This window comes from Crocuta crocuta, unplaced genomic scaffold (assembly GCF_008692635.1).
Source record: "Crocuta crocuta isolate KB4526 unplaced genomic scaffold, BGI_CrCroc_1.0 scaffold186, whole genome shotgun sequence".
Lineage (NCBI taxonomy): Eukaryota > Metazoa > Chordata > Mammalia > Carnivora > Hyaenidae > Crocuta > Crocuta crocuta.
In genome coordinates, this window is record NW_027551569.1 from 8,247,680 (window position 1) to 8,271,953 (window position 24,274).

At 39.6% G+C, this 24,274-nt stretch overlaps 1 protein-coding gene across 2 annotated transcripts in view; it reads right to left on the minus strand.

Moving 5' to 3' along the window:
- Positions 1–24,274, minus strand: part of PSEN1 (presenilin 1) — a 72,248-nt gene that overhangs the window by 36,661 nt on the left and 11,313 nt on the right. For both annotated transcript variants that reach the window (XM_077750816.1, XM_077750815.1), the window contains exon 4: positions 1,627–1,880. In XM_077750816.1, coding sequence (XP_077606942.1) covers positions 1,627–1,880 — 254 coding nt within the window. The remainder of the gene's footprint in view (positions 1–1,626; positions 1,881–24,274) is intronic.

The following is a 24,274-nucleotide window of genomic DNA, read 5'->3' on the forward strand; positions in this document are numbered from 1 at the left end:
ATATATATACCATTTAAACCAGTTTTTTTCATTTCTTATAACAGGGTCAGGAAACTTTCTGTAAAGGACTAGAGAGTACATACTTTTTAAAGTAATTTTATTTTAATTATTTATTTTAGAGAGAGAGTGAGTGCAGGCATGAGTGCGAGAGAAGGGGCAGGGGAGGGAGAGAATCTTAAGCAGGCTCCACACTGCGCGAAGCCTGATGCAGGCCTCGATCGCACAACCCTGGGATCATGACCTGAGCCGATATCAAAAGTCAGGATGCTCAACTGACTGAGCCACCCAGGTGCCCCTAGAATGTACATATATTAAATTTTGTCATATAGTCTCTGTTCTAACCATTGATCCCTGCCATTGTAGTATGAAGTCAGTATGAAGACAGCCATAGACAATATATAAATGAACATGGTTGTGCTCCAGTAAAAGTTTGTTTACAAAAACAGGTGGCAGGCAGATCTGGACTGTGGACTATGGCTTACTAACCCTTGTTCTATAACACAGAGACCAAACTAACTCTAACTTATACACATAATATTATCCAGTCTTTTTTAAGTACTGTCTCCAATCCCTGCCCTTTACTCATTATCTTAGGCTTTCTTCCGAAAGATTCAAAGCTTGGCTTTCAGAGTACCACAGTTTGCTAATTTCAAATTCCAATATAAAGTTAAAACTTTGTTTGAGTCCAATGGGAGTCTCTGAGACAGAACCAGGTGAATCTGAATCAAAGCATTTTTCTTAAAGGCAAAGGGCTCATACCAACAGCACCAGAGAATCGACACAACAGTCCCTCAAGAGTCTGGAGAATGCCAGCTTGCATTAATTCTTCTTTTGCTGAGCATTTATTACATAATAGCCCTGGAACTAGTTGCCCTCATAACCCTTACAGTATAGAAGGAAACCAAGCTTTAAAAACTGTAAATAAATCATTGATTTGCATGTTGTGACAGGTGAAAAAGAACAGGTTGCTATGAGAAATAACATCAGGAAGGACCTAATTCTGTTACGAGGATGAGGGCAATTATCTTTGAGTACTTAAACATTTAAGCAAAGATGAGAAAGATGACAGGAATTAATCCATCAAAGTTAGAAAAGGAGGAGCACCTGGGTGGCTCTGTTGGTTGAGCATCTGACTCTTGGTTTCTGCTCAGGTCATGATAATCTTGCAGTTCATGGGGTCGAGCACAGAGCCTGCTTAGGATTCTCTCTCCCCCTCTCTGCCCCTCCCCCATTCACGTACACATATGTGTGTGCTCTCTCTCTCTCAAATAAATAAACATTTTTTAAAAAAGTAAGAAAAGGAAAGAACCTTCCAGCAGAACAATGGGACCAATGGCCCTGAGGTAGAAAAGGTCAATATTCAATTCTTTACCTGCTCAATTCCAAATAAATTCAGCCCTATCCGGTGATACCATCCATAAAATAAAATTTTGTAGCACTCATTTTCTCTACTTAAAGCCTCAAGTACTAAATCATCCCTCATTATCTCAACTGCTTCTGGCTGTCAGAATGAACTCTCTAGCCTTTGTGTCCCTTCAGAGCAGAGGCTGCCAAACTAATAATGACCTAGTATGAAGAAAAGCCATAGTAGCCTTGAGAAAAATAAAACAAAATACTCATACATACAGCTGTCCATCCTTCCGGGTATAGAAGCTGACTGATTTGATGGTAGCCACAACTACTACCATACAGAGAGTCACCGGGACAAAGAGCATGATCACGTGTTTGGCACCATATTTCAATGTCAGCTCCTCATCTTCTTCTTCATCTTGTTCCACCACCTGCTGTGAATTACCCTGGGGTCGTCCATTAGATAACGGCTCAGGGTTGCCACGTCTCCTCCTTTCGCTGCCATGCTCAAGCCGATCTCTGTTGTCATTCTAAAAGCACAAGAGACACTATTTTCAGTAAGTCAGACTCCATAGAATCAAGTATTCTATACTAAAAAAAGAAAACATAACAATTAGACCTGAGATTAAGAAGAGGCCCATCATTACTTGAGGTCTGAAAGCTTGAGGCAAGAAAGAGTCAATTCACAAGAGGTGTGCAGTTTAAAAGTCTAGATTTTATTTGCCACTGAACAGTGAAGGAACCCAGGTCCTCCTTCTCACCTGGCTCTTGGTTTACCTCATTCTCACCTTCCATTCTCAACCTAAAAAAATTGTACTCATCCTCTGAGGTTTGGCTTAAAAGCAGACATTTGCATGAAACCTTCTTTATTTGCTACTGCTACAAGCATAGTAATCTCACCTTTCTCAAAATTATGAAGTGCTTTCTACCTGAGGTTTCTTTCATACCAGTTATACAAGGAACTATCTCACTTTCTGAATTTTTCTTTAAGTAAGCTCCACACCCAGCATGGGGCTCAAACTCATGACTCTGAGATTGAGAGTCACATGGTCCACTGACTGAGCCAGGCAGGCACCCTTCCCCTTCGTTATAAGTAAGATTTAAAATCCCTGTACTGGGGGTACCTCGGTGGTTCAGTCGAGCACCCTACTTTGGCTCAAGTCATGATCTCATGTCTATGAGTTCGAGCCCAGTGTCAGGCTCTGTGCTGATATATCAGAGCCTGAAACCTGCTTTGGATTTTGTTTCCCTCTCTCTCTGCCCCTCCCCTGCTCATGTTCTGTCTCTCAAAAAATAAAATATTTAAAAAAGTTAAAAAAGAAATAAAATTCTTATAAGTGATATTCAAAGGATCTCTCTATTATTTCTTACAATTGTATGTAAATCTACAGTTCTCTCAAAATTTACTTAGGGGCACCTGGGTGGCTCAGTCAGCTTGGTGACTGACTTCGGCTCAGGTCATGATCTCACGGTTTGTGACTTAAAGCCCTGCATCGGGTTCCGTGCTGTATTTAAGAGTCTAATGTGATTGGCCTCCCTCTCTGTTTTTAACGTATTTTATTTTTCCTTCCCTTCCCCTATGTTCATCTGTTTTGTTTCTTAAATTCCACATATTTGTCTTCTCTGTCTTATTTTGCTTATCACTGTTCATATCTAAAACTCAGTTCTTGGAGAGTGAATCCCAAGGGTATTAACAACAATAATAAAAATAATAGATACAGGAGAAAAAGAACAGCACTCTTCCTCCCAGATAAGTCTAGAATAGGAGATGAAAGTAGACTGATAGTCACTGTTGCTGATAAAAATGTAATCCGCTTAGTTTAAGTACTCAGGTCATGGCCTCACGGCTCATGGGTTCAAGCCCCACATCAGGCTCTGCGCTGGTAGTTTAGAACCTGCTTGGGATTTTCTTTTTCTTTCTCTCTCTCTCTCCTTCTCTTTCTCGCTCTACCCTTCCCCCACTCATGCTGTATCTCTCTCAAAATAAATAAATAAACTTAAAAAGAAGAGCAGGTTCTCTTAGAAGCCCCTGGGTGGCTCAGTCTGTTGAGCGACTAACTTTTGATTTTGGCACAGCTCATGATCTTACAGTCACGGGATTGAGCTCACGGTTGTGGGATTGAGCCCCATGTGTGGAGGCTGCTTAAGATTCTCCCTCTCCCCCTTTCTCTGCCCTTTCACTGGTTGCACACATACACACACATTCTCTCTCTCTCAAATAAACAAACAAAAGGGCAGTTTCTCTCAGGAAGATCATGTGAGAATACACTAAGTAATACTGTTAACACTGTTATTCATTAATATATTACATTACAGTCTTAACAACAGCTTAACATTATTACAATGTACTAGAGATTGTGATAAGTGCTTTATGTTAAATTCTCACAGCCACTTGTCATCACCACTTTATAGATAGGGAAATGGCCATAGTTAGGAAGCATTATAGACAGGGTTTGAACCCAGGTATGCCCACCTACAGAAATCAAGCTGTTTTTAATTTTTTTTTCATCTTTCAGAGAGAGAGAGAGAAAGAGAGAAAGCACGAGTGGGGAGGTGCAGAGGGACAGAGACACAGAATCTGAAGCAGGCTCTAGGCTTTGAGCCATCAGCACAGAGCCCAACATGGGGCCTGAACTCATTAGCCGTGAGATGATGACCTGAGCCGAAATCAGACGCCCAACCGAGCCACCTAGGGCCCCCTGCCCCAGAAACCAAGCTCTTAACCACCTCTCAATGTGCTGTTCATAAGACAACATGGGAGCTCTGCAGACTTAGTGTGGGCTGAGTTCTCTTTTACTTCATTTGGATATCTTCATCCCATTAGTAATTATCAAAATTCTATATTCCAGGTACTATGCTGTGGCAACACTGAAATTAAAAAGATCTAGATGCTGTCCTTAAAAAGGTCATAGAGTTAGCTTTAATACAGGATAACCGCTACAACACACATGAATAAAGTGCTGCAGGGCTGATCATTTTGTGTGGTCAAGAAAGGCAAGGTAAAGATACGACTCCTGAGCAGAAGAGTGAGTGGCCGGTGAATGGGCTTTAAGCAGACATGACTGGCACAGAGGTGTGAGACTGAAGAGCAAGGCCTACACAGACAACCAGAGAGTACGGCTGAGCTGGCTGGGGATAGTCTGTCAGGGCTGGTGGCAGGAAAAGGTTAGGAACAGGTTGTAAAGAACCTCATTTGCCATGCCCAAGAACTTTAGACTTTGTCCTGTAGGCAATAAAAAGTCATAAAAACTGTTGGGAGTGCCTGGGTGACTCCGTCGGTTGTGTGTCCAACTTTGGCTCTGGTCATGATCTCACGGTTTGGAAGTTTGAGCCCCGTGTTGGGCTCTGTGCTGACAGCTCCGAGCATGGAGACTGCTTTGGATTCTGTGTCTCCCTCTCTCTCTCTGCCCTTCCCCAGCTCATGCTCTCTGTCTTTCCCTCTTTCTCAAAAATAAACAGACTTTAAAAAGTACTTTAAAAAGTCATAAAAATTGTTAAGGCTGAGGAAGTGACACTTAGATTATGTTTCACTTTGGAGAAACCTGATTGAGTGGTGATGAAAAATAGGAGATGTGTAAAAAAGGTATTTCAGAAGCAGAACTGACTGGGCTTTGTGTCAAATTCCATGTGGATGGTCAGGAAGGAGTCAAGGATGATTCTGGAGGTTTCTAGCTAAAGGACTGGGAAGATGGTAATGGCACTAAGAGAGCATGGAACACAAGAAGGCAGGCAAGCTGGAAGAAAGATAGGTCAATGTGAGGTCCCTGCAACCAGGCAGCAAAGTCCCAGGCTAGTTAAGAATGCCAAGCTCAAGGGCGCCTCAGTGGCTTAGTCAGTTGAGTGTCCAATTCCTGATTTCGGCTCAGGTTCAAGAGTTCGAGCCCCGCATCAGGGTCTGCACTGACAGTGCAGAGCCTGCTTGGGATTCTCTCTCCTCTCTTCTACTACCTGATCACTTGTGCGCATTCTCTCTCTATATATACAAACTTTAAAAAAAAGCTCCAAGCGCAGGAGAGAGCTGGGGGAAGTCATTAGTCTCTACAGGTATGGAAATGGATGAAACCTCAGGGAGGAAGTATAGATGAAAAGCGGAAACAGTATGGACTTGCCGGTCTTATGTAAAGCAACAACTGTGGAGGGAAACAGAGGGGCATGGTGACCTAGGAGAGACGTGAATACCCCTAAACTTCAGCAGCAGGGGACAGGAGAAAAACCAGCCAAAGAGATTAAGAGAAAAATAGGGGTGGGGGGGACCCTAGGTGGCTCAGTTACTTAAGTGTTTGACTCCTGATTTCAATTCAGGCCATGATCGCACGGTTGGTGGGTTTTCAAGCCCCACATCAGGCACTGTGCTGGCAGTGCAGAGCCTGCTTGGGATTCTCTACCTCTCTCTGCCCTATACCTGTTAGTACACACTCTCACTCTCTCAAAATAAATAAATATTAAAGAAAAAAAGAATGACAGGTGTATAAAGAAGAAGAAAAAAAAAAGAATAGGGTAGAGGAACCCAAGAACCCAGAAATCTCAAGAACCAGTACATCACAGAAGCCAAAGGAGAAGTACATTTCAGAGGTGTCATCAATAGTCAGGCTATATGAGAACTGAAAAGCCACTGAATTTAGCAGCAGGAAGTTGGCCCATATTTTTACAAAAGTAATACAGTTAAGAGGGGAGTCAGATCATAAATCAAACATAAATAAATTGGGGAATGAATGGAAACTGAGAAATTAAAGGCAATCATTCTGTGAAACAAAAAAAAAACTTTAAAAAGATGTGACAACAGAAGGGATTCACATTTGAAAACATTTTAGGGATGTTAAAAGATTTGAGTGTACTCACTGGGTCACAGTATAGAATTAGGACTAGAAGAGGCACCTGGGTGGCTCAATTGGTTAAGCGTCTGACTTCAGCTCAGGTCATGATCTCACAGTTCGTGGGTTTGAGCCCCGTGTCGGGCTCTGTGCAGACAGCTAGCTCAGAGCCCGGAGTCTGCTTCCAATTCTGTGTCTCCTCTCTCTGACCCTCCCCTGCTCAAGCTGTGTCTCTCTCTTTCTCTCTCAGAAATAAAAACATATTTAAAAAAAATAGGACTAGAAGAGATTGATGATATAAGACAGGGAGATGGTAACTTCTGGAATGGGGTAGGGGATAAATGGAGGGGAACAAAAGGAGAGAGGAGTTGGCCTTACAAAGGAATTGGTGCCTCCTACTTGAGCCTGGAGGTCAAGAAGTTAACTCTTTGACCCCACAAAGTATTTATGAAGACTCTCAAACCCTATGAGGAATGGAAAGGAAACTATCCCAAAGCACAAAAAGTAGACCTACACACTATTCAACAAGAAAGATAACTTTTGCTGAACACATGTCACTGGAGTGGCCAAAGTCCAGTAGGAAGGAAATGAAGGCTCTGGAGGACAAGAACACAGTGTGACAGGTAGCTGAGGAGCAAAGATTCAAGGAAATTCATATTTCTATTTTCTTTAAAAGAGGTGACGAAGCCATATGCTAATGTTATGTTTGTGACTACTGTTCAGCAGTACAATTATACCCAACTTAATGGGTCGATTAATGTGCAATATAAACTAAAATACAAATAGGGGCACTGGATGGCTTAGTATGTTGAGCATACAACTTTGGCTCAGGTCATGATCTCGAGGTTCGTGAGCTGGAGCCCCGCATTGGGCCTGTTGCTGTCAGCACAGAGCCCTCCCTGTTTCCGATCCTCTGTCCCCCTCTTTCTCTGCCCCTCCCCTGCCTGCACTCTTGCTCTCTCTCAAAAATAAATAAAACATTTAAAAAAACCCCTAAAATAGGAATAATAATAGCTGTCTTTATATAGTAGTTGATCATTTACAAAGCATGCTCACATTATCTCATTTATTCTTTTCCTATGTTGAAAAAGGTTTTGGTAAATCCACGCTAAAACAATTTGTCCAAAATCTCAAGTCCAACAGCAGAGGCAGGAATCAAATTCAAGTCTCTTTGCTTTTTGTTCTTTCTAGGGCACCACAGCTATCCTATTAGGCTACATGAACAGTGTAACTGGGTAAGTCTAGCATGAAAGAGGCAAGCATAATATGTTCTTTCACAGTACTCAACTGGATGTTCCGGTTTATAATGAACATTATTAGCCAACCCCACCCTGCCCTGCCCTTCAAGCTGATATGGGATGCTAAAGCGCTGTTTAATGCACCCTTCCTCTTTATAGTCCTTCAGATACTATTTTTAAAACTGACTATAGGTTTAAAATTTTTTTTGATAACATTTAAACAAGTAAAACTTTCACATGATTCTAAAGTCACAGAGTATTAAGAAGTAAGAAAATCTCCCAATAACTCTATTTAGTTGTCTCATCCTCCAGGTTACCAATCACTGTTCTCTGCAAATCCTTTCAAAGTTTCTTTATATATACAAGCAAATATAAATATATATTCTCATTCTGCCTTTTCACAGAAATGGTAGCACAATAAATGCACTCTCCTGCATTTTGATTTCTTTGCTTAGCTATGGATCTTAGAGATTTGTTTACATACCAGTACATAAAATACATACACCCTCATTCCTTGAAAAAAAAATCCTAACCAGTTATATAACCAGTGTACAAATGTATCCTAATTTATTAGGCCAATTCCTAAAGATGCACATTTAACTTGCTTTCCAACTTTTTGCCATTTACAAACACTGCTGCAACGAATGTCCCCTACAAGTTATTTCACATGGGCAGAGCATATTTGTAGGGTAAGTTTCCTGAAGTAAAACTGCTGGGTCAAAGTACATACACATTTGAAATCCTGATATATACTGCCAAGTCCCCCACCCTACGAGTTGTACCAATTTAAAGATTCAGCAGTGTAGGAGAGTTCCTATTCTAACAAGCCCTTGTCAACACTGTAAACAATGAAATGCCTGGATTTTTACCAATTTGATAAGTTAAATATGGGCTTGCAGTATAATTTTGACTTCTATTTCTTTTATTATTAGAAAAGACGAGCATTTTTTTTTTCTATGAACTAAGTATTCATATCCTTTGCCATTGGCTTATGGTACCTTAGAATCACATTTGATACTTTTAGTTTCTAGGTATAATTACTACACTTACCAATTAATTTTTTAAAAAGTGAATGCCAGGGATATAGCAGTCAAAAAGACAGATAAGGTCTCTGCTCTCATGAACTGATTCCAAGCAGGGAGAGAAAGGTAATAAATAAGATAATCAGAATGGGATAGTGGGGGTGATGTGATAAAAAAAAAATACGTGGGATGGGACTACTTTTATATAATGTGGTCAGATAATATCTTTCTGAGGAAGTGGTATTTGAGCTAAGACCTGGCAGATGAAAAGATGTGAAAGGACTACTGTACAGTAAAGGATGAACTTGGCAGGTCAAGGGTGTCCAACCCCTGCACATACCAAAGAAAGATTTGGTCTACTTCCTGGGAGATAACCTCTAAGCCCTTGGAATATTCTGCCTGTTAAGAGCGTTTTTATTTACATGAAGCTTTGGGTCACATTGTTAACAATATGATCTATAGTGCAAGTCTTGGGCCATAAGGTATCTGCTTGACCTTGGAGGAGCTGGAGAACTATGGTCAGTTGTTGCTACACAACAGCCAATGAAACTCCTGGACACCAAAGCTCAAGTAAGCTTCCTGGTTGGCAATACTCTGCATGTTGTCACATGCCGTTCCTGGAAGAATTAAGCACTACTCCTACAACTCCATGGGAGAAAACAACTGGAAGTTTGTGCCTGGTGTCTCCTGGACTCTGCTCTACGTGCATTTTTCTGTCACTAATTTTAATTTGTATCCTTTCTCTGTAATAAACTATAACCAGTGAGTATAACTTTGCATCAAAAAAAAAAATCAACAGAATAGAAAAGAACCACAGAATGGGAGAAAGTATTTGTGAATCACGTATCTGATAAGGGGTAAATATCCAGAATATATAAAGAACTCCTACAACTCAACAACAACAAAAAACAAATCATCTGATTTTTAAATGGGCAAAGGACTTGAACAGACATTTCTCCAAAGAACATATACAAAAGGCCAACAAGCATATAAAAAGATGTTCAAGGGGTGCCTGGGTGGCTCAGTTGGTTAAGTGTCCAACTTTGGCTCAGGTCATGAATTCACAGTCTGTGCTGACAGCTCAGAGCCTGAAGCCTGCTTTGGATTCTGTGTCTCCCTCTCTCTGCCCCTCTCCCACTCACATGCTCACTCATGTGTGCTCCCTCTCTCTCTCAAAAACAAATGAAAACATTTAAAAAATAGCTTTTGGGGTGGCTGGGTGGTATAGTCAGTTGAGTGTCCAACTCTTGATGTTGCCTCTGGTCAAGATCTCACAGTTCATGAGTTCAAGCCCCACACTGGGCTCTGGGCTGATGGCGGGAAGCCTGCCTGGGATTCTGTCTCTCCTTCTCTCTGTCCTTCCCCCGCTTCTGCCCTCTGTCTCTCTCAAATACAAATATATAAACTTAAAAAAAAATCAGTTCGAGATCACTTATCATAGAGAAATACATATCAAAACTACAATGAGATACCATCTTACACCCATTAGGATGGCTACTATCAACAGAGTAACAAATATTAGTGAGGATGCAGAGAAATTGAAACCCTTGTACACTACATGTAGGAATGTAAAATGGCATGCCATTTATAGACAAAAGATTAAAAATAGAATTATCATATGATCCAGCAACCTTAGTTCTGGGTATATATCCAAAATAATTGATAGCAATATCTTAAAGAGATAATTGTACACCAATGGTCACTGCAGCATTATTCATAATAGCCAAGAGACAGCTACTCAAATGTCCATCAACAGGTAAAGAAAATATGGTACATATGCATAATGGAATATTATTCAGCCTTAAAAAGGAAGGAAACCTTGTCACATGTTGAAATATGGATGAAACTTTGAGGTTATTATACTAAGTGAAACTTTGAAGTTATTATACTAAGTGAAACAAGTAAGTCACAAAAAGACAAATGCATATTCTACTTACTGAAGTATCAAGTATTGGCTCAAAAAAACAGAAAGCATAATTGTGACTGCCAGGGGATAGGGGAAGGGAGAAATGAGTTGTTCTTCACTGTATATACAGTTTCAGTTTTGTAAGTTGAAAAATTTGTAGAGATTGGTTGCACCACGATGTGAGTACAGTTAACACTAGTGAACAGTACACTTAAAAATGGTTAAGACAGTATATTTTAAATTTTGTTATACATTATTTACCACAATTTAAAAAAATTTTAGGGAGGAGGCTGCCTGGGTGGCTCAGTTGGTTAAGCGTTTAACTTCTGCTAAGGTTGTGATCTCATGGCTCATTGAGTTCAAGCCTGGAGCCTGTTTCAGATTCTGTGTCTCCTTCTCTCTGCCCCTCTCCCACTCTCTCTCTCTCTCAAAAATAAACATAAAAAAAATTTTTTTAAAGATTTAAATAAATGTGTGGATACACTGTGTTCATGGATTGGAAGGCTCATTATTGTTTGTTTTTAAATTTTATTTATTTTGAGAGAGAGTGAGTGGATGAGGGGCAGAGATAGAGACAGAATCCCAAGTAGGCTCTGTGCTGACAGGCTCTGCGCCGGGCTTGAACTCATGAACTGCAAGATCATGACCTGAGCTGAAGTCAGATGCTTAGCCGACTCAGCTCCCCAGGCTCCCCAAGACTCATTATTGTTAGGGTGTCAATTCTACCTATACCTCACTCCCAATTGATCTATAGATTCAATGTAATCTCAATCAAAATTTTAGCAGGCTTTTTTGTAGAAATACTACTTGCAAAATTTACATGGAAATACAAAGGACCTATACTATCTGAAACAACTTTCAAAGTTAGAGAACTAATGTGATTTGATTTCAAGACTTCTTATACAGTTACAGTAATCAAGAAAATGTAGTGGCCCAAAGACCGACAAACAGACCAACAGAACAAACCAGAAAGCCCAGAAATGGAAAGAAACATATATAGACAACTGATTTTCGCTAAAGGTGCAAAAGCAATTCGGTGGAGAATTTTTCAACAAGTGGTACTGAAACAATTGGAATCCAAATGGAGAAAAATAAACTTTTTCCATGTCTCATATGATGTACAAAAAATTATGCTATACAGACTTAAATATAAAACCTAAAACTGTCAAGTTTCCAGAAGAAAATGTATGAACAAACTTTTGAGAACCTGAGTTAGGTAAAGACTTTCAGATATGACACCCAAAAACAGATCCACAAAGGAAAAAAGCAATACAAAAGACTTCATCAGTATCTAAACTGACCTATTTCCACTTCTCAAAAAACACTGTTAAGAAAATAAAAGCAGGGGTGCCTGGGTGGCTCAGTTAGTTAAGCATCTGATTTTGGCTTAGGTCATGATCTTGCGGTTCACTGAGTCCAAGCCCCATGTTGGGCTTTGTGCTGACAGCTCAGAGCTTAAAGACTGCTTCAGATTCTGTGTCTCCTCTCTCTGCACCCCACCCCTCTCTCTCAAAAATAAATATTTTAAAAATATTTTTTTAATAAAAAAGAAAATAAAAGCACCTGGGTGGCTCAGTTGGTTAAGATCCAATTTCAGCTTAAGTCATGATCTCACAGTTTCAGAAGTCTGAGCCCTGCTTTGGGCTCTCTGTTGTCAGTGAAGAGCCCACTTGGGATCCTCTGTCTCCCTCTCTCTTTGCCCCTCCCCCACTTGTTCTTTCTCAAAAATAAACATTTTTAAAATAAAAAGAAAGAAGCCAGACAAAAAGTATGTACTATATGACCTCATTTGTACAAAATTCTACGAAATGAAAACTAGGATATATAGTGACAAAAATGGGCAAAAATTTGCCTGGGGATGAGGGGTAGCTGGGGAGCGGCAAGAGGCAGAGACTGCAAAGGAGCATGAGAAACTTTTGAGGGTGATTAGTTCATTGACTGTGGTGGTGGTTTCAAGGATATACTCACATGTCAAAGCTTATCAAATCGTATACTTTGAATATGGGTAGTTTACTATATGCCAATTATACCTTCATAAGGCTGTTCTAAAAAAAATAAAGGGTCTTTCTCAAAGGAGTGTATAGGTGCTTTGAAAGTGTTAAATAAGGAGAGTAACACTAGAACTACTAAGAAATTTCCAAAAAGAAAAATCTTGGCAGCTAAATATTAAGATGATGACTTAGCATTTTTTTTAAGGCTAATTTAAAAACACTTTTTTATTATGGAAAAAGTTAAATAGGGGCGCCTGGGTGGCTTAGTCGGTTAAGCGTCTGACTTTCGCTTAGGTCATGATCTCGCGGTTCGTGGGTTCCAGCCCCGCGTGGGGCTCTGTGCTGACTGCCGGCTCAGAGCCTGGAGCCTATTTCAGAGTCTGTGTCTCCCTCTCTCTCTGACCCTCCCCTGCTCCCGCTGTCTCTCTCTCTCCTAGAAATAAATAAAAATATTTTTAAAAAATTTTTAAAAAATTTTTAAAAAGTTAAATAAATACTGTCAAAAGTATAAAATGAAGTCCCATATGCACTTTTTACTCAGCTTCAATGATCATTTCATGGCTAATCTTATTTCATCTATTTTCCCATACACCCCACCTCTCTAGTATGAGGCAAGTTTGGATGTCTCATTTCCTTCAGAGATATTTTAGCACAGACTTCTAAAAGATAAAAAACATATAGCCCTTTTGTGTATGTAGCTTGGTAGGTCATTTCTATCTTTAAAAACAGGCTTTACTTTTTAGAGCAGTTTTAGGTTCACAGCAAAACTGAGCAGAAAGTACAAAGTTTACAGGGCCCTTGGGTGACTCAGTTGGCTAAACCTCTGACTCTTGATTTTGACTCAAGTCTATGATCTCACAGTTCAGGGGACTGAGCTCCAGGTCGGCTCTGTGCCGCCAGCACAGAGCCTGCCTGCATGGAATTCTCCCTCTCTGTCTCTCTCTGCCCCTCCCCAACTACCCCCCATGTGCAGAGGTATTCTCTCTCAAAATAAATAAACATTAAAAAAAAAAACTCATTAAAAAAAATACAGAGTTTACACATACCCCTTGCCCTCACATAGTCTTTCCACCCCATCAACCTCCTATACCAGAGTGTACAATGAATGTACATTAACTACATGCCATTATCACCCAAAGTCCATAGTTTACATTAAGGCTCAGTCTTGGTGTTACACATTCCATGGGTTTTGAAAAATGTGTAATAACATGTATCTACCATAGTATCATATAGAATAGTTTCACTATCCTAAAAATCTTCTGTATCCGCCTATTTATCTCTCCCTCCCTACCACAACTCTGGGAAACCACTGATCTTTTTACCGCCTCCGTAGTTTTGTCTTTAAAAGCTATTTTTGGGGGGCCTGGGTGGCTCAATCAGTTAAGCGTCCGACTTCGGCTAAGGTCATGATCTCATGGTTTGTGGTTCGAGCGCTACATTGGGCTCTGTGCTGACAGCTGAGCCTGGAGCTTGCTTCAGATTCTGTGTCTCCCTCTCTCTCTCTGCCCCTCCCCTGCTCGTGCTCTGTCTCTGTCTCTCAAAAATAAATGTGCTAAAAAAACTTTTTAAAGCTATTTTTGAGGTTCAGAAAAACAAGTGCTGTAGCCATTATAAATGATTTCATTTCAGTGGCAGAGGGAAGGATTACTCACTATATAAATGTAAGTGTCAGGGAGGGTGGAGTCCTTTGGGAAGTGGTAAGTGTGTGGGAAGTGAGTTCCTGTGAAGCCAGATTCCCCAGATCTCCTACACCATAAACTCAGAGGCTTTAATTCTTTCTCCCTTCTCCTTACTTCAGAATGGGATGCAAGTACAAGTCCAGCCACCCAAGGCATGTGAACCCTCAAACAGGGAGAGTATTTCTCAAGCAGCAAAAATTACGGAGGTATTTTTAATACAGTGTAGTGCTTGTTTTGTTTTTAACCTTGTTTTCTGTCTGCATTTCTTTTTTTTTTTTTTTTTGAGAAAGAGCCAGCATTTGGACAGGCCAGCAGGGGAAAGGGGCCAAAGGAACAAGGGATCCATGCTCAGCACAGAGCCGCCCAACACAGGGGATCATGACCTGAGCAGAAATCAAGAGTCTCGGATGCTTAACCAACCAAGGCACTCAGGCGCCCCTATGCCAGNGTGTCTGTCTCTCTCTCTGCCCCTTCCCGGCTTGTGGGCTCCCCTGCACTCTCTCTCTCTCAAAAATAACTAAATAAACTTAAAAAAAACCCCAAGAAATCCTATTAACCATTACATTACTGACTAGATAAACCATAAGTAACATATGATTGAAATTATATCAAAATTCTCATGTTACATATAATGCTTCAACAAATATGCTTGTCTACATTTCTTAGCACTCCTGTGGTAATATCTGTATAGCATAAATTTCCAAAAGTGGAAATCCTAGGTCAAAATGTGTGTACATTTTTAGATTTAATTGCCAAATTTTCTCCAAAAGGCCTATGTATGTATTTGCAGACTCAACTGGCAACATGCTTCACAATAAACACAAACTGGGGTGCCTGGATGGCTTAGTCAGTTAAGGGTCCAACTTTGACTCAGGTCATGACCTTGCAGTTTGTGAGTTCAAGCCCTGCATCAGGCTCTGTGCAGACAGCTCAGAACCTGGAGCCTGCTTCAGATTCTGTGTCTCCCTGTCTCTCTGCCTTTCCCCCAATCACTTGTGCTCTCTCTCTCTCTCTCTCAAAAATAAACATTACAAAAAACTAACCAAGGGGCGCCTGGGTGGCTCAGTTGGTTAAGCGTCCAACTTCGGCTCAGGTTATGATCTCACAGTTCGTGGGTTCGAGCCCTGTGTTGGGCTCTGTGCTGACAGCTCAGAACCTGGAGCCTGCTTCAGATTCTGTGTCTCCCTGTCTCTCTGCCTTTCCCCCAATCACTTGTGCTCTCTCTCTCTCTCTCTCAGAAATAAATAAAACATAAAAACATTTTTTTAAATTAACCAAATAAACATAAATTAAACTTCCATGATCAACACATGAGAATGCCTATCTCCCCATACTTTTTGTAGCAAGGAGTTTCTTCTACTTTTTTTTATATTATCTCTACACCCAACAGGGGGCTTGAACTTATAACCCCAAGACCCAGACTCATATGCTCTACTGACTGAGCCAGCCAGGGACCCCACAATGGATTTCAATCCTTGCTCACTGATTGGTGAAAAATGAAAAGTTTTCATTTTTGTGTTTATTATTAGTAAGGTTGATCAACTAGTCTTTTCCTTTTTTTATGAACATTAATATTACTTCTTATATTGGTATTGCTCAAATCCTTTGACCATGCTGCTACTGAGTTGTTCAGGTTTCTTTTGACTTCATAAGAATTCTTTGTACATTAAGATATAGCTGTCATTATGCATTATAAGCCTTTGCCCAGTTTATTTTGTTTTTTTTTTCTTGTTTTTTGTTTCTGTTTATTTTGGTTTTGCCCAGTTTATTTTTTTATTTCATTTATGGCAGTTATCTATCGCCACACTTAAGTTTGTAATTTTATAATGGTGGGGCACCTGGGTGGCTCAGTCAGTAAAGCGTCCAACTTTGGCTTAGGTCACGATCTCAGTTTGTGAGTTCAAGCCCTGCACTGGGCTCTGCACTAACAGCACAGAGCCTGCTTAGATCCTCTCTTCCTCTCTCAAAAATAAACATAAAAAAAAAAGAAAATTAGGTTAGTTCTCCCAGTCTATGATTTGTTAGCAACTTAATAAAGTTCTTTGTATTTTGAATTAAAAAAAGTGCCAAAAATCTTCATTTTTAAAGACTAAACATGCTGTAATTTTATAAATTTAGCAACTGAAGGTAATGGATTTACAGTAAGTATTCTTCAGCAATTGCTTTATATAGAGAATCATTATTAATCGTTCAATGGATTACTACTTTAAGACTTCTATTTTATTCATCTTTATTTCATTTACAAATGACTGACATTTTCTATTGTAAATCAAAAAGGCTGTTGACAATTTATTTCTTTAAGGTCTAAAAATTTAGATTAGAATAAAATATTATGAATAAAAATTCCAAGTTCCATTTATAAATCTAATCATTTTTCTCTAATGTCACTTTCCCTTCATTTCTTTACCCAAATGTATTGGTTCTCAAACCTAGACCAAAAGTACTGGCAAGATCTGGGAATGGATCAGAAATGCAAGACCCTATCTTGGACTTAAAGGTTCAGTAACTTTGGGCTTGGGGGCCAGATAATTTTTATTAACAGTCCTTCCAGGGGATTCCAATGCACAAGAAGGTTTGAAAATCACTGCTGTAATATGTATTTTAAAAAGGCTAATTAACAATACAAACAAATCTTGGACTTACTCTAAAAAATTCACTTTTCTATGTCTTAAAAAAGCAAGGTCTCAGCTAATCCACATAAAAGATGTAAACGACACCAAATCAAAACACGAATTCTCACTATTCTGAAGTTTACATGTTCAATTTCTTCTAGTTCTAGTATATTCCTGTCACATCAGCTGAAATGGAGGCTGACTTCTGGCAAAAAATAATGACAAGTCAAGGAAAAAGAGCTCTACTCATCAAAATTTTGCACCAGAAAAATAAAACCTTACGAACGATTTTAATAGGTGCAGTAAAAGTAAGATATCCAACCTATGCAATACATTTAGGGAACCAAGACCTTCAACTATTTCACAACTTGTAAGCTTTGGCCTCTGTCAGCAATAGTTGAGTCATCAGTAGCTTCTAGTTAGAGATGGTGAGTAAACTAATGGAAAAAAGTAAAAATTTTTTGGCACAAAAACAGACACATAGACCAACGGAATAGAATAGAGAGCTCAGAATTGGACCCAAAAATGTATGGCCAACTAATCTTTGACAAAGCGGGAAAGAGTATCCAATGGAAAAAGACAGCCTCTTTAACAGATGGTGCTGGGAGAACTGGACAACAACATGCAGAAGAATGAAACTAGATCATTTTCTCACATGACACACAGAAATAAACTCAAAATGGATAAAGGACCTGAGTGTGAGACAGGAAACCATCAAAACCCTAGAGAAGAAACCAAGAAACAACCTCCTTGACCTTAACTGCAGCAATTTCTTACTTTTTTTTTTTTTCAGCAATTTCTTACTTGACACATCCCCAAAGGCAAGGGAATCAAGAACAAAAATGAACTATTGGGACCTAATCAAGAGAAAAAGCTTCTGCACGCAAAGGAAACAATTAATAAAACTAATAAGCAACCGATGAAATGGGAAAAATAGTTGCAAATATATCAGATAAAGGGCTAGTATCCAAAACCTATAAGAAACTCACCAAACTCCACCCCCAAAAAACAAATAGTCCAGTGAAGAAATGGGCAGAAGAAATGAACAGACACTTCTCCAAAGAGGACAACCAGATGGCCAACAGTCACGTGAAACGATACTCAGCGTCCCTCATCATCAGGGAAATACAAATCAAAACCACACTGAGATACCACCTCATGCTAGTCAGAGTGGCTAAAATGAACAAATCAGGAGACTATAGATGCTGGCGAGGATATGGAGAAATGGGCACCCTCCTACACTGTTGGTGGGAATGTAAACTGGTGCAGCCCCTCTGAAAAACAGAGTGGAGGTTCCTCAAAAAACTAACAGTAGAACTCCCCTATGACCCAGCAATAGCACTGCTAGGGATACAGGAGTGCTGATGCATAGGGCGCATGTACCCCAATGTTCATAGCAGCACTCTCAACAACAGCCAAAACATGGAAAGAACCTAAGTGTCCATCAACTGATGAATGGATCAAGATGTGGTTTATCTATACAATGGAATCCTACATGGCAATGAGAAAGAATGAAATCTGGCCATTTGTAGCAACACGAATGGAACTTGAGGGTGTTATGCTGAGTGAAATAAGTCAGGCAGAGAAGGACTGATACCGTATGTTTGCACATATAGGTGGATTAAGAGGAACCTAACGGAGGACCATGGGGGAGGAGAAGGGGAAAAATAGTTGGGGAGAAGGAGGGAGGTAAACCATTAGAGACTCTTGAATGCTGAGAACAAACTGAGGGCTGATGGAAGTGGGGGAGAGGGGAAGGGGGGGTAATGGGCATGGAGGAGGAGGGCACTTGTGGGGATGAGCACTGGGTGTTATATGGAAACCAACTTGACAATAAACTATTTAAGAAATTAAAGAAAAAAGTAAAATTTTTGATAGAATCCCATCTCTAAAAGCAGGGCACACCTTCTTGAGGGAGAAAGAATAAAATGAATTCTCTGCTTAGCTCTTGTGACATACCAAACTTTTTTTTTTTTAAGTTTATTTACTTATTTTGAGAGACAGAGAGAGAGAGAGGGAGAAGGGTGGAGAGAAAGGGAGAGATAATCCCAAGCAGGCTCCATCTTGGGATCACAACCTGAGCCAAATCAATAGTCAACTGACTGAGCCACCCAAGCGCCCCCAAACTTACTATTTTTTAAGGAAAAATTTCTAAAATGCATTGTAAATATTTCAGTCTTTTAAACTGAAAACTGACAAGTATACCTCAAGGGCATAATATAATATAAACTCCAATGACCAATGCAGGCGCTTCAATAAGACCCAATGCTATCTTGCTGTTCTGATTTCTTTTACATCAGCTGCCCTAACTCTCCCACCACTCTTAGGCACTCATCACGATGAACCTTGAAAAAAGAACCCCTTTCCATAGATATTCCCCAAACAGCATACTGTCCTTTTGCAACCTCTTCACATTCAAAAATTTCTTTTATAAATAATTTTCAAGGGGCGCCTGGGTGGCTCAGTCGGTTAAATGTCTGACTTCAGCTCAGGTCATGATCTCACGGTTCATGGGTTCAAGGCCCGTTCAGGCTCTGTGCTGACAGCTTAGGGCTGGAGGCTGCTTAGGATTCTGTGTCTCCCTCTCTCTCTGCCCCTCCCTTTCTCACTCTCTCCCTCAAAAATAAACTTTAAAAAAAATTTTTTTTAAGACAACCAGTAGAAAAATGGGCAAAGAATATAAACAGGCAATACACAGAAGAAATGCAAATGGCCAATAAGCATAAGGAAAAAGCTTCACCTTATAAGAAATTAGGGAAATACAATTAAAATAACCTGAGTGATCATTTCAAACCCATCCAACTGATACACACTAAGTCAGACAATACCAAAAACTGGCCAGGATATAAAAGAATGAAAACTGCTGTGTACTCTTGATATACAACCACTTTAGAAAACATACTGGCAAACCCTAATACAGTTTAAGATCCATATACCCAATCATAGTGATTATCGTTGAGAAGCTCATACGTGCAGAAGGATTAATGAATTAGAATACCATTGCAACACTGTTGGTTACTGTGAAAAACTGAAAACTAAGTATTTATAAACAAAAGCTAGATCATTTTTAAATATTCACAAAATAAAAAACGAATGAACTAGGGCTTTATGCATCTATATATATATAAATTCCAAAAACATGTCTTATGCATTTTAAAAACATGGGAATTTTCTTCTACAACTTTTACATACACACGTATATTTCATATACAGTTTTAAAAAATGCAAAGTGAAGGCATATTAAATATCACTTATGTTTATAAATATAGTAAGGATGATAAACACTAAATTAAGGATAGTAACTACCACTCCAGGAAAAGGAGAAGGGGAATATGGGTTCTTCCATTTTATCTGTAATTTCTTTCTGTTATATAATTAGACATCTGTCCAAATTAATTGCAAAACTTTGTTTTGTTTGGTTAAGATTTCGTTTCATGTAGTATCAATATATAACAGAACAGAAAAACCTCTGAAAATACTCTTCAAAAATTAAGTACACAAAGCAAACATGACAAGATATTAAGTTTTATAAAGTTGGGTGGTAGGTAAATGGGTGCTTATTATGTTATTTGTCATACTTCCTGTATATGCCTAAAATATTTCATATTAAAAATTTCAGAAAAAAATATTTGGGTTAAGAAAAGATCACAATTTTCCACCTCGGACTAATCTCATCAAACTTAAACTCCCTTCACTGTGAATAAGATTACCCATAGCCAACAAAAGGAAAACCTCTTTTCTGGGCTAAGGCAGTACTTGAACACTAACAATATACCACTGCAATTATACTTGAAGTTATACAACAAAGTAATCTAAGTGAGTAAGACTGGGTTAATCAGATCCAAAATGATTTTAATTTCATTATACTTCTGATAAGGTAATCACCTTGATCCTATTTTCTCAGAACTGTCCCAGTTTCAAAACTGAAAGCCTTGTGTTCCAGGGACCTCTCAGTCTTGGGCACACCATGATGGTTGGCCACCTTAACTCCTGGTCATACCAAAACTTCTGAGAGAGAATTTATCTAAATATCTTAATAATACCGATGGGGAAAAATGAGGTACTAAGAAATTAAGTGAATTAAGTCAACTTACACACAGCTGTTTCAAATTACACCTGGATCAAAGTTAGTTCTTTTCTTTAAAGGACCTATTTATATGTCACCCAGCCACAACGCCTAGTGGCCAATTTATCAGTGTTCCTGAATCCTCATATGTCCCCCGAACCCAAAGGATTACCCCACAATATGAGTTCAAGATTAGGGATCTCCTGACCTCAGAGGAAAATACACGGTAAAGGAACAGAAGTCTACTTCTTTACACTGATATCTGAATACATTCTGTAGGAAAGTTAGTTTCCTTCTAGTTTCAAAAATATGTGTAAATGAATGTTCATTTATTTTTGCAATATTTAATGTAAATGTAAAATAGCCTATTTGCATACTCTAGGGGATATACTCTTGTATATTAAGCACCTTAATAGAACACTTTAATAGCATTTTAATTAAGAGGAGAAGACTGAAGGAAAATCTCCTCCCTTATGGTGAATGTCTCCAAAATATAAGGGCCTAAAACTAAATAATGTTTGTGACAGTATCTAGCACAACGTCTAACTCACTGAAGACATTCAATATGTTAGTTTCCTTTCCTAACAGCATGGAAAGACTGAAACTTTCCATATCTTTCAATTTCCTTGTGATTCTTCTACACTAGCCAATGAGCAAATCAAGAAGAAATAAGCCTGATAAGGATTTTTTATGCCTGCAGAGGCTTGTCTTCATGTGGTTGTATTTAAATCCACTATCCAAGAGGGGAAATAAAAGAGCTGCTTTCAATTAATCCACAAAAACAGTCATCTACATTCAATTTAAATTTGGACTTAGCCCCTTTTTTCATGACCAACCAAAGCATGTACACAATGGCTTCTTTATAGCCCAAAAAACTTAACAATGCGATTCTTTTCCTTTTTGGGTTTTTTTTTTTAAGTACACTGGTGCAAAATGAATACACAGTCTTCGTATTTTCCTTCCCCAGAATTTTTTTCATACAATATCTCCTTTCAGTATTATCACATTTTCCTGGGGTAAGAGATAGTTGTTAAGAACAGAAAGAACGCTGGAGGAAGCTTGACACTAGAAAGCACAGTTTTATGTACCAGGTTTGTCCTTTAACTTTCTATGTGATCTTAGACAAGCATTTAAACTGTAAAATGGGAATACCTATCCCATGGTAACTGGAAAGTATGAGAATATACAGAAGATCCTTGTAAGCTGTAGAAGACATTTTTAAGATACACAAGGGGCACCTGGGTGGCTCAGTCAGTTAAGCGTCTGACTTCGGCTCAGGTCATGATCTCACGGTTGGTGGGTTTGAGCCCCGTGTCGGGCTCTGTGCTGACAGCTCAGAGCCTGGAGCCTGTTGCAGATTCTGTGTCTCCCTCTCTCTCTGATCCTCCCCTGCTCACGCTGTCTCTCTCTCTCTCTCAGAAATAAATAAAACATTAAAAAATTTTAAAAAAAGAAGATAAAAGATAAACTTATTTGATATCACATAATCAATGGCAGGGTTAAAATGAAATAAATCAGGCCTGATTTTCTAGGCAGTGGTGCCCCAAAAGATCTGGAAGGTACCACTGAGAACATTAGCAGTAAGACTTGCTAAAATTACAGGAGTATATGTAATTATCAATAAAAAACCCATGTCAACTGTCTCTTCTATAGCACCCTTTAATTTATCAGTCACTAAGGTGTAAAAAAAAAAAAAAGGGTAGACAAAAAAAAAATACCATGAAAGCCCCACAAAACCTGAGTGTGAGGGATATAAGTAATACTGCATTAACAATGGAGAGCTAACTCTGTGCTAAGCACCATTCCCACAGCTGAGGACACAGGATTACACAGTAAAGGGAGGCAGGTAAACACATTAACAAGTTAGTAGACAGTATGCTAGAAATGCTGGTAAGTGCTATGCACAAGCATGAAAGGGTCTACGGGGTAGGAGAGAAGGGGAACTGAGGGAGGCAAGGCCTCACTGATACAGTGACTCATGAGGTCATGGGCAAGTAAACCAACTGAAGGAAGCCATCTGAGAAGAATGGAAGAATAATCCAGGACCCAGAGACAGAAATGAGGAAGCAGTGAATGAGGGAGAGGTTAGTAGGAGATAAGATAGAGATGGGGGCAGAGGAGAGGAATCAGGTCAAGCCCTCAGACCAGATTTTTTCTGAGATGATATACCCTTGGAAGGTTTGGAACAGATACATTACATATACCTGGTGTTAGGGGGGTTTTTTGTTTTTTGTTTTCAAAATTTGTTAGTTGTGGAATCTTTTGTTCAAATGGATCCACGGAAGATCAATATGTAAAAAGATAAAATAGGACCTGCTCTAGTTAAGGAAGGGGTACCCGTAAACTAAATCAGGAGTGTCCCCACTTCCCGTCTCCCTTCTCTAAAATAACAGTTTAAAAATGACTGTGGCATTGAAACTACCAAGGAACTTCATAATCTGGCCTCATCCTAACTTATCAAAAATTTATTCTGGGTAAATAGCAATAAGGAGCAAATTAGCTGCTGTTGCAAACATGTTGCCACAAAAATCAGTCCTTGTAACACCCATTATCCACCAAGAACTACTGTAAAAACTCCTCTCGTCTCTCGTCCCCCACACACCCCTCGGACTGCATACGACCCCCTTACAGCTTGTGTTCCCTTTTAGGGCTTCCCCTGATAATTATTTTAACTTGATTTCACTTGATTAAAAATGTTCTGGCAGTACAGTGTGACCTGCCTCTGATGGCATTATCTCTGGGTACAGCCTCCCTGTCTATATTTTAGGAAAATTCCGCCTCCGCTAGTGTTATTTCTTCTATCAGTGATGACATCCCAGTTTGCTCTACTCCAATCCTACCCATTCATCAGAGTACTTTGTGAAGCCTTCCTCCTCACATTTCGACTTTAATTGGAATCCTAAATCTTAGTGTGAAGGGAACTTCCAGGCCATCTAGTTAGTGCTCTAGCTCACTGCTCATTCCACAGGCTAACTCTCTGCAGATTTGGTTGGTAGTTTTCCAGCCTCCGTGACTGCTTTTAGTGACAAGCACACACTAAGCCACAAGGCAGTCCACATCCTTTCAGATGTACAACAAATTGGGACAATTCTTTTTTATTGACCCAGAGCCTATTTCCTTCCACCACTGGTTCTGCTCTCTGGCTCTAAGAGAGGAAAGCCTGATCCCACCCCACCCAACCTGACCCTTCACAGCCTGCAGAGCTTATAATTGGCCTTCTATGTTCCCCCATTCTGGCTCTACCTCTAAAAATCCTACCAATTTCTCAGCTATCTCACAGTCCATCTGCAGGATCTACATTCAATCTGTAATGATTAGCTAATAGAGTTGCAGGCAGATTAGACATCTGTGTCTCATAACACTAGTTACACCCCTTTCTTGATTCTCTCCTTTGAACTTTTTAAAAATGTTTACATGAGGGGCGCCTGGGTGGCTTAGTTGGTTAAGCATCCGACTTTAGCTTAGGTCATGATCTCACGGTTCGTGGGTTCGAGCCCTGCGTTGGGCTCTGTGCTGACTGCCAGCTCAGAGCCTGGAGCCTGTTTCAGTCTGTGACTCCCTCTCTCTCTGACCCTCCCCTGCTCACGCTGTCTCTCTCT